The sequence below is a fragment of the Notolabrus celidotus genome, chromosome 14 (assembly GCF_009762535.1).
Source record: "Notolabrus celidotus isolate fNotCel1 chromosome 14, fNotCel1.pri, whole genome shotgun sequence".
Taxonomy (NCBI): Eukaryota; Metazoa; Chordata; class Actinopteri; order Labriformes; family Labridae; genus Notolabrus; species Notolabrus celidotus.
Window position 1 is genome coordinate 27,040,852 of NC_048285.1, and position 14,788 is coordinate 27,055,639.

The 14,788-nt window shown below is 41.0% G+C and overlaps 2 protein-coding genes across 2 annotated transcripts in view; one reads left to right on the forward strand and one right to left on the reverse strand.

Annotated features, from left to right (window-relative positions):
• Positions 1–14,788, forward strand: part of gbe1b (glucan (1,4-alpha-), branching enzyme 1b) — a 104,762-nt gene that overhangs the window by 86,918 nt on the left and 3,056 nt on the right. The window contains exon 15 of the mRNA XM_034700931.1: positions 4,885–5,002. Within this exon, the coding sequence (XP_034556822.1) occupies positions 4,885–5,002 (118 nt within the window). The remainder of the gene's footprint in view (positions 1–4,884; positions 5,003–14,788) is intronic.
• map1lc3c (microtubule-associated protein 1 light chain 3 gamma) lies at positions 3,439–3,997 on the reverse strand. Its single transcript, XM_034700933.1, is given in 2 exon segments — positions 3,439–3,928; positions 3,930–3,997. Coding segments are annotated over 2 exon segments (390 nt in total). The 5' UTR covers positions 3,983–3,997; the 3' UTR covers positions 3,439–3,591.

The following is a 14,788-nucleotide window of genomic DNA, read 5'->3' on the forward strand; positions in this document are numbered from 1 at the left end:
TCCATCAACGGGTAAAGAAAACTGCACAAGACTATGGAAAGTGCAGTGGCCTACCTTTGTTTTGTTTTTTTTAAGTTGTGTTTTTGGGCATTTTTGCCTTTAATGTCAGGACAGCTGAAGAGAGACAGGAAATGTGGGGAGTAGAGAGTGGGGGAAGACATGCAGCAAATGGTTGACCAGCCGGGAGTCGAACCGGCGACCTCTGCGACGAGGACTGTAGCCTCTATACGCGTGGCGCTTAGACTGCGGGGCCACCAAAGCCGGGTTACCTTTGTTGTAAGATGTTTTAACGTAATGTAGTTGAAGGGATATTTACGTTTTTTGAAGTGGGGTTGTATGACTTCCATGGCGCCAGTAATTGTAATAGCAACAATGGATGCCGGCTCAGCCCCCTCAGTGAGAAACTGCAGGGGCACGCAAGCTAGGCTACAGTTTACTGCAGATGGTTCAGATTCTGTCTAGTAGTTTAGCTCATTTTGAGAAACTCCAACCAAGGAACTCATCTCGGTGTAGATGTATGCTCAACTTGGAGTTTTCACAGCACTTCACTCTGCCACCAGAAGCCCATTTGTTTTTGCACTATTTGCGGACACAACACAGACATGCTCTTCCACCTACAATACATGTAACTCATACAACCCCATAACGACTGAAATATCCCTTTAAGGATGTGTATGACTGACACCTATAATCTGACCATGTTTCATTTTGATCTTTTTCTGAAAACTTCAGCTAACCCAAGAAGAGTTATGTCTATGAAAACAAGGCTCCTTTGCTTTTCTAGTTCTAGAGTTTCGGCAGCTGTGAAGCTCAACAGTTCTCCAAGTCCTAGATATAGTAACTTGCCTGAGCTAAGCAGGAGGCAGCAAAAGTCACTTCTGAAAAGGCCAGATCCCGTATTAGAATGCTTACAAGGCCTCACCACATTCCTCAGACGTGCCCGCAAATCTGGCTCAGCTCTTGTTCACCCACTCCAGGGAACTATTACTCTCATAAGGCCGGGGTAAAAAAACAACAAGCTGATGGAGAAACTAAGTGGTGGCGCAGTCTGCAATCACGGTCATGGCCAGATTGTTTTCAGGTCATCAATGGCTCTGATCATCGAGAGTCAGACTGCCTTCTGTTCTCTCTGCTCATTGGGCAGAATTGATTGTGTTCTTAAATCCTCCCCCTTTATTCACAATGGCTGTATTGATTACAATACTTCACAGCTGAACTGCAGGCTGTTGTTGTAGCAGTCTGTAGACTCTAACAAAGACGTAATCGCTCAGAGCCTCCAACTACCAATTTGTCCTGGAGCTCCTTTCCTCACAGGGAAGCTGCCCTGGAATTCTGAATTACTGTAAGTGCAGCTCATTCCCAGAAGCTCAAAAATACAAGCCACAAGACTGGAAATAAACAAGAAGCAGTGTTTCTAGATCTTTGAATCAAATATTGACAGTTCACAAAAGCATTCCACGCACTGCTAGAATTACTTAACATTAAGATTTCATTGTTGGAATGAGGAGGAGAAACCTTTGAAATCTCGTGTATCTTCAGTTTCCCAGAAGCATTATAACCCCGGGGAAGATATTTCCACATCCTCCTGGTAGTTATTGTGAACCTTCATAGTAAAAATGATTTTGTTCTGTCAATAAAACAGCGCAGCGGCGGCTGCGGCGGTGGCGGTGGTGCTGGTGGTGAGTGGAGCAGAGGAGGTGGAGGAGGGGATCTTCCTCTCAGAAACAATGCACAGAGCAGCACTTCCTTTTAATCATCACTATCAAAGGAGACAAGCAGGCAGCCAAAGCAGAATTTCCCCGGCTCTGGGGCAGAATGAGGCGCTGTTTGAGGATCACTCTCACACTCCAGTATATCGCCTATGGGAAGATAAGGTGATTATTCAGCCAGCCAATTAGAGGGCTGTTTGCATGCCTGCTCCTCTCTCCCGGTGTTTGTTACAGTAGCACTCCTCGCAGCTCCAGTCCCTCAGAGACTGCAGGAAATAATGCAGTGCACAGATGTTCATAGGTACTCGGATTATACCTGGGCATCAAGGAACATGTGTATGCTGCAAAACATTTCTGACTGACAGGAGAAAGGCTTACTTACTTTATTAACATATATTTAAGTATATCAATGTCAAAGTGTGTGTTCTTGCATTTCAAATTCGGCTTTTAAAATGTCTTGAATATTTTTATTCTCACAAATCTTGTAACTGATTCGTTCCAGCTGTTTGAGAAAAGCAAATCAAACGCTACTCTGGAGTATTCTAACTTTCTCTCCTAACGACATAAATATTCTGTTTACACCTGAAGCTACACTCCATCATGTAATTGATTTGATCCAGCACTTTCATAAAGCAGCTGAATACAGTATATGCTGTAGCTCTCCCTGGAATATGTGACATGTTTCATGCATTGTCTCTCCATCTTAGCGCCTCTTCAATAACACACACACACACATGCGTCATGAAACTGCTGTAACCTGATTATGTTAGCTACCATCAGTCAGCTCTTCAGTGCTCAGAAACTCTGCAGAGAGACTGTGCTAGAGAAATGAAAACTAGCCTCCCCATACCTTCCTTATCCCCTACACAAGAGGTTCCCAAAGTGGGGGTCGCGAGACACAAATGGGGGGTCATGAGATGTCTTCCAGGATGGTTTTTTTTCAAGTTATCTAAAAAAAAGTACATTTTACCCATTATAGTAAAAAAATATAGACAAAAATAGTAGCTAACCTTGAAATAAAACCGTGAAAATAGAAAATGTGATGAGTTTTCTGCCTTTCTTTTTGTCACATGACTCCTAAGTTTAGGGTTAGTGAACAGTTAATTATCAAAAGCATCAGTAGCAGTAGATAAATTCATAACGACACAGGAAACACAGACACATGCTCGTATAATAATAATAATTATAATAATTCATAGAATTTATATAGCGCTTTTCTAAGTACTCAAAGTCGCTTTACATAAGGTAACAATAAACATAAAACATATAAATAAAACAAAACAGGGACAGAGGTGGGGCGGGGTTAGAGGTCATGTGTTGTATGCTTTTTGGAACAGGTAGGTCTTGAGGTGGCTTTTGAATGATTGAAGTGAGTCAGAGTTGCGGATGTGTGAAGGGAGAGAGTTCCAGAGAGTGGGTGCAGCGATGGCAAAGGCTCTGTCCCCCAAGGTGCGGTGTTTGGACTTGGTGATAGGGGACAGGAGGTTGGCATCTGATGATCTGAGGCGGCGAGATGGGGAGTGGCGTTTGAGGAGGTTGGTCAGGTAAGAGGGGGCGAGGTTATTGATGGCTTTGTAGGTGATGAGCAGGATCTTGAAGTGGATATAAGTAGGTTCATTGTCTGCTGACCATCTTAATGAAGCCCCATTAAATCACTTTGAGGGACAGTGGGGATCCCTACACAACCATACACATATTCTTTTTTATTTTTTTTTATTTTTTTTTTCAGTTTGACTTAAGATTTATTGGATCCACATACTTTCATTAAAATCCATCTCATACAAATCAGCATATACAACACATATTACAATATATACAGCTTGTTTTCTATGTACAGCACAGAGAGTCTTTAAGGGAGGGTAAAATCTAAAACATTCAGCTGCTAGTGCGAGCGCCCGAACACCTCCTGAGAGGCGTAGGTCATGTACAGGAAGCCGTCCTCGTCCTGGTGGTCTTTGTACACCTGAGCCATGGTGAGGGACATGCTGGCCAGACCGCTGTTGTTGATGAGTAGGTAGAAGGCCTGAGTGGGCAGCAGGGCCATCCGGTTCCTGATGATGGTGACGAACTGGGTCATGGTGAGCTCATGAGGGACCAGGAACTTGGTCTTATCCAGAGGAGGGAGATACTTCTCCTTGTCGTACCGTTCAATGATGACCGGGATCTTGTTGGGGAACTTGGACCGGATCCCTGCCACCTCCTGTTTCCGAGTCGCGAAGCTTCCTCTGTTTGAAGGCTTTGGTCTGCGGCTGGGTCTTGTTGAAGGGAGGCATGCTGTGTGTGTGTGTGAGTGTGTGTGTGATGGAGGCAGCAGCAGCACCATATACATATTCTGTTATACATGGTTAAAGGTTGTCCCAGTTTTTGGACTGTTTTTGCGTTCTAAATGCAGCAAAGACAACCAACAACAACCGGCATCATGTCATGTTCTGTTATTAAGTGCATTTATCAAGCACTTTTTTGTAATCTCCTTAAACTGGGAGCTAAAATAATAATGTGCAGAGGAATATAGATAGAGTATGTATCACAAAAAGTATACAGTGTGTAGGAAAATAAGACAGACCTGAACGTTAGCTCTAATTACATACATACCTTCTGGTGCCGCTGCTAGATTTTCGCCTGAGTGGGATGAATAACTTGGCAGTCGTTTCTGTTTTCTTATGTCCAATTTGCACTGATATTCTCTCTTTGTGATATTAATCCTAATTAATGCTGCTTCTTCTTGATCTGAGAATAATTATTCTACTGTGATTCAAAGTTGTAAAACAACCACACATGAAAAAGTCAGAGAGGAGCGGATACTTTTTTTTTAGACACTCATTCAGCTCTGTGTTTTTTGATTGGCTCATTATTTATGCAGTGAGGTAGCTGAATTAGACAGGCAGCCTGGATGCTTGATCCATGTTTGAATCACTTTTGTATTTATGTTCATTGCAGGCAGCGTTCTCTTTGTGTATTAGCGCTCTGCACTGTCACTTCATAGCGCTGCTGCTGAAATGAGATGAATGCTGATGGATGTGAGGATTTCAATGAATATAAACCAGCTGAGCGCTGCTAAACCAAGTCTGCACACCCAAAGCACTGTCGATAAAACCCTTCTCTTGTGCATCTCATGTCTGAGATCTTATAATCTAGTTTCCCACTGCTATTGCGCCTTAACCTTGATCTCTGTCAGATATAAAATCAAGCTGGATTCAGACATGGTTCAGTACGGCGGACACGGACGGCTCGACCACGGCACAGACTTCTTCACCGAGGCCCATCCCCTCAACGGACGCCAGAACTCCATCCTGGTAAATAACTTTTCTCATTTTTGACTCATTAAAGGTTGGATTTAGTTGAATGTCACTGAGTCCTGCCGACAAAGAGTACTCCAGCTCTAAGTCCAGGGCCATTGTAGTCAAGTCCACTCTCTACCCACTTTCCTACTAACCTATGCTGTATCAACACCCCACTCTGCATACTAATTCTGACATGGTTGGAGGATGTTGTACATTAACACTGACAAAGTGACAAAACTAAGAGTACTCTAAAATGTCAGTATGCAAATAAATGAATTTTGAGTGTCTTGTTGATGGACTCTATTGTCCCATAATGCATTGCACATATGTAATGAAGGAGCTCAGAGGAGAAAACATCAAAAGCAGCTGTGGGTGGTGATGAGACAGCTCCAGAAATATCTTTCAAAATAAAAACATGGAGTATTTCAACTTTTGACAGACATTTTTCTCATTCTTTGTTCTGTCCAAATGTATTTTGCCTGAAGCGATACAAGGTTTCACGTCTAGCATAACTGGATGTTATTATAAACTGCTCAAAGCTACTGTATAATCTTCTGTTGAGAATTAACACTCTGAAGACGTGTGGAGATTTCAGGCACTTAGCTTTGTCCTCACACTCCTCCGTCACGTCAGACATTTTGACTTGTAAGTTACTCACACACTGACACACACACACAGACACAGTTACACATGTATAACTTAATAAATTAGTTGATTCCTGTCTGTTTGCATGTCATGGTCAACAAATTTGTACCAATGACTTTTGTTCTGTTAAAGATCCATGAGAGCACCAGTGAGTATCTGACCCCACATCTCACATAATCCAATACCATCATTATTGATATTAATACCACATTGGGAACATAATATACATGTCCTAATGACCAGGATTTACAGCTATGGAAGTAACTCCAGAGCTAACTCTGGGTTTTCAGTTCTACGAAGGTGGTTCTATTCTTACCAAGTAGGTCACCATGCTAACTGCTCCCGGTCATGTTCAGGATAAGAAATTATCGTCTAAAAAACTCACTGACCAATCAGTTATCTTGATTCTGGAGCTCTATGCTTTGTATCAGTACGATTAAAAATATAAAACATATTAATGCAAGTTATTGATTGTGCTGCACTGATATCATTGAAAACAGAGACTGAAAGAGCATCAGAGCCTTGTTGTGGTGCTTATTAGGTATACAAACTTTGCTTTGGATTATGTTTCCATATCCATTTTTAATATCTCTATTGCTTCATTTGACACTATTGTGGCTGCAGCAGAAATATAACATCTTTAACTTTCATTCACGCTGCAAGAATAAATCAGAGCAACAAATCAGTTTCAGGTAACAAACAGGAGTTAATGTAGTCAGATCTATAGAGTACTAATGATGGGAAAGAGATGCAAGAAGTCTTAATCTGTGCATTCACACTGTGATGTTTTTCCATGTCTTTCTTGCTTTTTGCACATTTTAACTTCTTCATAATGCTTCTTCCTGTTTCTGATTGGTCAGATGCTGCTAAGATACTCTGGGTTCACTTAACATGTCGATAGTTCGTGTGGCCTCTCGGTGCAGTCCCATTAGTTAGGGTTAGTGAAGCCAGGTAACCAAAAGATACCCTAGGTCAGTTCAGCTCGTTCCAAGGTGCAGGCCTCTGGTCCATTCATAGACTGTATAAATAATGGATGTAGTATCCGTGACGTCACCCATCTGTTCCTGAGCGCTGTTTTTGGAGCCAATCGTCGGCGGGAGCCATATTGGTAATGCTGAACTCAACCAAACTTAGTGTGAGGTAAAGAGGTGGGGTTTGAGCCTTCTAGCCAACAGCTATGTTCCCACCTGTCAGTCAAGTCAGTCATGTCCTTATTTGGGCAAAACTCTTTTTTTGAATCAGGCTGTAAACATGTTTATTAATGCTGCAAAGATCGTCTTCTTTGAATGGGTGTGTATGTGGTTTCCGGTGTTTCTGCAGCCAGCCTCAAGCGGATGCTCCATGAATTGCAGTTTATAACACTTCTGCATGGGCTTCATATTTTGAGACTGGAGGTTGCCGCTTGGGTTCATTAAAAGTTCAAGTCAGCTGATGTGTGCGGAGTCCTCCCTGACAGACACCAGAATCTCTCCATTCTGCCTTTCTGCACTGCAAACATTAGGAACATCTGAGGCCGATACACAGATCTTACTTCACATCCTGATTTACCCACAGCTCATCATTTGTATTTTTCTGATGCACAGCCAGGACACGCATTGTCTCTGCTGCACAGAAATGCAGAATTTGTACCCAAGCCACTGAGAGCCTGTGAGGGCGGCGTTATATAAGCAACTTCAATGGAACAGAGACAACAATAATCCTGCTAGTTGTACCTGCATATTAAACCCTGTATGACAAATCAGAAAGTCTCCTCTCAGACATTTACGCTCACGTCTGTGTTGCCGAGCTGTCTGTGAGGATGTGACTGTACTTTCTCCTAACTCTGAATAAAGTAACTTACATAAAGCTTAGAAAATATAAATTCCCTCTAATTCAGCATGAAGTAATCAGGAGCATGTTGGTGTTTTTAAAGCAGTTAAATGATCTCCCTTGGGTGTAAAGAGGTGTTCATGCACCCTGCAGTGATTACAATATATGATCAGTGTGTCTTTGTTTTTATTCTGTTTGATATCTGATTAAAGCCCGAGTCACAGTTTGCAGCAGAATAATCATCAACAGCCAATTCAACAAAGTTTTAACATGTTGACATGACAGAGGGCATCTTGTTTTGACAACATGCCAGCATGTCCTCTGCTGTTCCTCAAAGCTTAACCTCTGCTTTCTAACTCAGTAAAGTCCTCAATAACAGGATTAGTCTGTAATGCAGAATCCAGGAAACAATGAAGTATGTCTGCATTGAAAAACATCTTGATTCTGTCTAACATGGGATGATATCCAACATTAGGCTGTTCTCTGAATTTGAATCTTCTCAGTGTCTCTCTAAGACACAATGTGCATCATTCATGTTGTTAGAACTTACCTTTTCATGTGCACGGCTCTGAAGCTCGCATGGCGTCAAAGAGGGGATAGAAATATCTGCAGAATGAACCACCGGGCTTCCATCATTGAGATTAGCTTTGGGCTAATAGCAGGAACAAGGTCACTTCTTGAGACGCTGATGTGCATTTTAAACAGAGTGTTGGAGGATCTTCATCGTGTTCACCTCCCTTTAGTCCTCGTGCAGTTTGCTTTATTGAAACGCTGAGAGGCATTCAGATGTTTATGAATAAGGTCGGGGAGAATCAGCACTCTCGCTGTAACTTGACGCTGTTACATTTTATGTTAATGAATCGGATTAATGAGGACAGTGAAATGCTCAGCTGTCATTCTTCGTCGTGCTCTGTATGTGTTCAGTCTGTTTTCACGTCTGAAGGTGGGACACTGTGTTGGTTTCAGTCGGAGGCAGAGGTGACACAGCACGCTCTGGTTATCTGAACTCAGCCTGAACCTCCTCAGATCGATACCCAGAGTGTTACAGTTAATGGATGGAGGATATTACTCTTTATTAACAGCTGGACGGAGCTCTTAAACGGATCAAAAATGAGTTTGGCAAAGATCACACAGCTATTTAGAGCATCAATTCAGCATTATTTAACCCCTGTTAGAAAGCTTCTCCCTCTCTCAGGCAGACACTTCCTCCTCCTCCTCCTCCTCCTCCTCCTCCTCCTCCTCCTCCTCCTCCTCAGTCGTATTAGTCAAGGTTTCATCAGTGAAGGACTCAAATTCCACATTCCCTTAAATCTTTTCTCACTCTTATTAATTCAAACAGCGCAGCTTCAGCCGCGTCCCTCTCGGCCAGAATGTGAAGTTTAGTTAACAAGTCATCTGCTAATGTTGGCGCCATCATGGATTAATGGGGAATGAAAGGGAGCGAGAGGAGCAGGTCAGACAGGCAGGGGTGTGTGCACCCTCCTGCACATACTGTATCTCCTTCGTAGGCGTCCTCGTAGAGATTGCACCCTGAGACTGGGGTCTTGCATAAAGATGCTTCGCCGCCTCCTCCTCCTCCTCCTCCTCCTCACACCTACCTGCTTATGACAAGAATAATCAGACTGGAGACTCTGCGGGGGCCGCTGATGGAGCCCACACCATCCATGTTTTATTTAACAACTGTTGCCTTCAAAGTCTGAGCAAACTTCCTCTCTCTTGTCTTTTTAATGGCTCTGTCAGTTCATCGCTGCAGAGTGATGATAAACTCTCATATCCTCCAAGAATGCGTCTGTGTCAGACGGAGGATGTGAATATTCAGAAGAGGCCAGCAGAGTTTAGAGCCGTTCGATGGTTTGGACTTTTTTAAATTCTGAATTATAACCATTATATTCATTTTTCTATTTTTATGGTTACTGATTCAAAATAAAACGTGTTTCTACATCTAAAAGAAAACAATCTGCACTCACTCAGTTTTGACCAGATTGATAAGATCCATGTCAGTGACTGGTTCTAATTAAAATGCTAATATCACCTCTGAGTTGTGACTAAGCACAACGACAAAATATATTTAGTTTTAGCAGCAGCCATTAAATAGACCACTGGTTTCTAAAGTGGGTGCTGCTGCACCCTGGGGTGCTTTGAGGACGGGCTAAGGGTGCAGCAAGAATCATAACACTGTTCATTTATTTTGTGTTTTTATCAAAGTTTCAACACACCTCCTCCCCTAATAGTCAACCTTAAAACTGATTATATTTTTGATTTGTTGTAAAATAAATGAAGAGTGGGAGTGTGAACACACAAACATCAAATCATCATATTAACTGAGGGTAATACACCACAGCTAATGATGTGACGACCCAGCCGTCAGAGCAACACAGCACTGTTTCGTCTCAGAGATATCTTCAGAAGCTTAGCAGTCAGAGGAAAAGTGACCATCAGAGCAAAAGAGCGAAGAAAAGCTGAAACTACAAAACTCAGCTCAGTAACCATGTCCAGAAAAGTTTGATTTCAGACGAGCCACAGTTGTATCACAACCCTGCTCCAGGCTCGATAACCAGGGTGAAAACACACAAGTTTAAAAGTTAAAGAGAAATAAACACAAGAAATTAAGATAACAAAACTTAACAGGATGAAGCCAGGAGAGAGAAAGACAGACACTGACTCATAGACTTCGGCTGAAGGTCTGGACCAAATAGGTTGAAAGTTCCTGATGATCTGACACCGCTGGCTGGCTCCAGCAGGCTCAAAGCTTCTCAGAGCGATGTCACAACAAAGACTTGAATCTCAATGTGTGGCTGCCTGATCAGAAAGTTCACTGGTTTGAAATGTTCCAAGCTCAGCAAAAAGACTCTGAACACTTGTTGTGGCCCACACTACAAGTTCAGTTCCAAATAGTTGATCATCACAGTTAGTGACCGGCTGGCTGTGTTATGTACAGACTTTTTTCAGGACCAAAGAGAGAGATAACCGAGAGAGTGAGAATTCAGGGCTTTCAAAGTGACCGGAAAATCATGATTGTAGATCAAGAGATTAAACCCCTAAACCTTTTTTTATACTCTTTAAGTCTAAGTAAGAAAACTGTGCGTGTGTTTTACCAGTATTTAAACCAAAAGCGACTAATGCCTAACAAAGAATACGCACTCATGTTTATTTCATTTTCCGCTGCTTTTATAAAGAGAGTGAATGTTTCAGACGCTGAAGATGAAAAATGCCTTCTTCTTTATGCAAATAGAAAATGTTGCAGCTAAACCTTCATCTGACTGGTCTGACAACTTGATTTACTCTGCAGTGTCTTTCATGAGGATCTTGAAAACCGAGAACCAGGACTGAAAGCAGTTCAGTTATTTTAGCAGAAACAGGAAACAGTCAACTGAAACTGAAACAGTCAAACCACCAAGTCAAAAACAAAAGAAAGTATTTTGAGTGAACTTCTCCTTCTTCATATGGATAGTTTGGTTAGACTGTCATGAACTTAACTGTCATGTCAAAGTGGACTGACAAATTCCCTTTTTTAAATTTTTTTCAGGTATCCTTTTTCTTATAATTTTTGTATTTACATTTTCCATTATACATATATACACCTTAACAAACAAACAAACAAAAACAGACAAATACACATTTAAACAAAAGAAAACAGAACAAACACAAAACACAAGCCCTCTTTAAATAAAAGCAAACTGATAGAAAATAAAAATAACAGATTTTTCATTCACAACTCAAATGATGCATCACTGCAACAATAATTTCATCAACAAATTTGTGTATTTATTTATTTATTTATTAATTATTTAAAAGGACCATGCATATGAATTAACACTTCTGTAAATATGCCAGAGTTAGCCAAAAGGCTAGTTTACATCCGTAGTCCCTTGCCAGATGTTAAAAAGGCTCCCTAATGAGATCAAGATTAAACAAAGATAAAATAGAGTAAAATAAGATCAAAATAAGAATGTAGAGGAGAAACCAACACAAACAAACAAACAAAAAAGTGAAGAAAATTAAAGTACAAATAGCAGCATACAATTAAAAATGACTAAAAGCTACTAGACAAAGACCGCAACAGAGCAATTTATGTCCACAGACCAATGCATATGCATATCCACCACTATATGTTTCCTCTAGAAACCTTCCCCAAGGCTAGAGAGGAGTGAACACCAGAGGTCTTGAAAAAAGTGTCCTCTGTTTTGTCTTTCTGTTGTCAGTTTCTCTAGGGGTAAAAAAAAAGTGTGCCAATTGGTGGTGGAATATCTTAAAGTTCAGGGGAGATTGACATATACAAGATAAAAGGAGACATCTTTTGGCAAAATATGTTTTTGTAATTAGTAATCTGCACTGTTTTTTAATTTAAATAAAGTTTAGGGGTATTATTTAATGAATAAACACAAGGTTTTTCATCAAGTTTCACTTTTAAAACTGATTAGAGTAATTCTGTCTCTTTTTTTTTTTAAGTTTGCATACGTTTAAAAGGATGTCTGACAATTTAGAGGGATTATATAGAGGTGAAGGCGAAAGAGGAAGTGAGCAGAACATAGCAGCCTTGAAACAATGTTAAAAAAAACATACATTTCCATCAAAGCATTTAAGTCCGCATACAGACTGCACACACAGACCTTGCATCAGTTTTTATTGTAAGTGCATGTTCAGAATTTGTAAAGCAGATGCATCATGTCCTCATCTTTAAACGTTTACTTTCAATCTACTTTGTGAAAATTATGCAAACATGTTGTGAAGTTCTGTCTTTAAATTTTCATTTCAATATTCATTGGCTTTTAGTGATGATAATGTAGTTCCCAGTGCATTAAGTGTCTGTTTTTGAAGAACTTTAATACCATTGCAGCAGAGTTTGATTTTTAAGTAACATTTTCAATAACAGATAAGAAAGACGTCCAGAAGTGCAACCTAAGAGTGAGTACTGGCTGAGTTTACCATCCCGGTCAGGTTTGACCTCTCTCAGATCCTCGCTCTGACTCAAGTACAAGCTGCATGTGCAGAAGTGCTTAGAGGGAGATGATCCTGGTAAAGTGAGTAATGGAGCCCAGCAGAGACATGTCTGCAGACTTTAAGTGCACAGATAGTCAGGCTTTGCTCTCACCAGCAGCCCGGGTCAGGAGACAGAAACCTGGAGGATGATACATCCCTGTGAAGCTCCTCATGAATCCTTCATCAGTGTGTCTGAACATTGATCAGATGAGTATTAGCCCAGAGGCTGGACTCTGCTCTGAACTGTGTAGAATATTCTCACATGAAATATGATATCCGAACATCCGTGAGACAAAAGTGGTTAATAAAAGGACACACATGAGCTGAGCTAACTTTGCTAACTTGGTCCATGTTCTTGGAAACAAACTGCATCGCCTCATCTTCCTCTGAGTTTGTTGTCCAACTCAGATATTAACACTCAGACTGCAAACAGATTTGCACGAGTTCTGTTTTACAGTAACTGCTGTTGATTTTGACGCCTGGTAGTAACTGCTGTTGCTTGGATCTAAAATGTGTCTCATGAATGTCTGCCCATAAAGTGGTAAACACTTTCTGCGAGTGACTCACCAGACAGCAACAGAAGCTTTGTGAACAAATTTCAGATGAATAAATTCAGTTCGATTCGGCCTGACCAACACGAGTTTGTTTCACGTCTTCTTCAGAACTCTTTCCAGCAGAGTTTGTGAAGCATCGATTGGACTTGTGCGCACACGTATCGATTGGACTTGTGCGCACTTCGTGTATGAGAAAGTTCTGATCTTAACATCAGTTTACCAAGACAGTGAGGACATGTGCTAGAAGCAGACATTTTTAAATGAGTTGTTTTTGTGCTTTATTCATAAAGAGCTTCATATAGTGTTTGTTAACATCCCACAGTGATGAGTACATTTTAAACAATGGGCTCTCAGATATTTTAAAGGCACGATGAGAAGTTTTTGTATTGTATTGATTCTGGTGACCCCTTTGGACAAAATCAGTAGGGTTTTTTCTGAGATGAAGACTACATTTCCCATGAGCACCTTCACCCACTGTGGTAAAGATGTAGCTCTCACCAAAGTGTGCATTTGTTGTGGATGAACCATAGACTGTATAAATACCTGACGTAGTATCCGTGATGTCATCCATCTGTTTCCTGAAGCACTGTTTTGAGGCCAATCGGCGGCGGCAGCCATATTGGAAATGTTGAACTCAACATAACTGCTGTTGAGTGAGTGTGACGGAAAGAGGCGGGCTTTGAACCTCCTCGCTAACAGCTGCAGTGTACCCACCTGTCAATCAAGTCAGCTGTGCCTCTCGTAATGGAAAACTCATAATCTAAATATCTTCAAAATTGCTGTGTTAGAAAAAAAATCACCCCTCATGCAGTGTGTGCTGATCGAGAAATTAGCTACACATCCAGACTACACTTGCTTTTTGTACTAGACTGTAAACATGTTTATTTCTGCTGTAAAGATCAGCATTTTTGAATTGGTGTGTATGTGGTTTCCGGTACTTCCGGAGCCAGTCTCAAGTGGATCCTTGATGAACTGCAGTTTTTAGCACTTTCACATTGGACTCATATTTTGAGACCGGAGGTTGCCGCTTGGGATGAACATGCTAATGTACTGTACTTCCACCTTTACAAGAGTGCTTCTTGTTATTTAGCAGGAGTATGTGACGTCTTCTCCTCCATTCACCTGACTGTCAAGTGGTAGACGTCAGCCAATCAGCTGGCAGTTATTTTTAATGGAAGCTTGTATCATTTTTGCTTTTCACTTTTTTACTCCCTAACAAATGTAATGTCAAATGTAGAGTACAATACATGCCAGTATTTGCTATACTTCTCTACATGTTACATATTTCCTCACAAAGTAAAAGTCCTGATTCTAAAAGTACGAGTGAAGCGGCTCAGATTGAAAGGTACCGCAGAGACTGAGTGGGGTCTTGCTTGTGAAGCGTTTTGCCATAATTCAAAATCAAAGTCCAAGGAAAGTTTCCTATTTATTAAAAAAGCACTCAAAATAAATCAATACCAAAAAAGGTCTAAATAAACAATGATAATGATAATGACGATGAGGGTGGCGGTCAACAAAAAATATTCGACCCCACTCACCCTCTTTGTATACCTCCCGCCCCCAACTGCACAGGTACTTAAAAGGTAAACCACACCCATGAACCCAAAACCGGTGATGAAGTAAACCATAAAAAAGGAAATAATCATGATTAACAAATAAGACAGAAAATCAACATTATGGCCCCTACAGTAAGTACACAGAAAGCCCTTTAGTCACAGTACCATGAGTAAATGTAATCAGTTACTTTCCACCCCTGAAGACAATCGTCTGTAAACATCAGGTAGCTTCATTGAACCTGAGCTCATAAGAA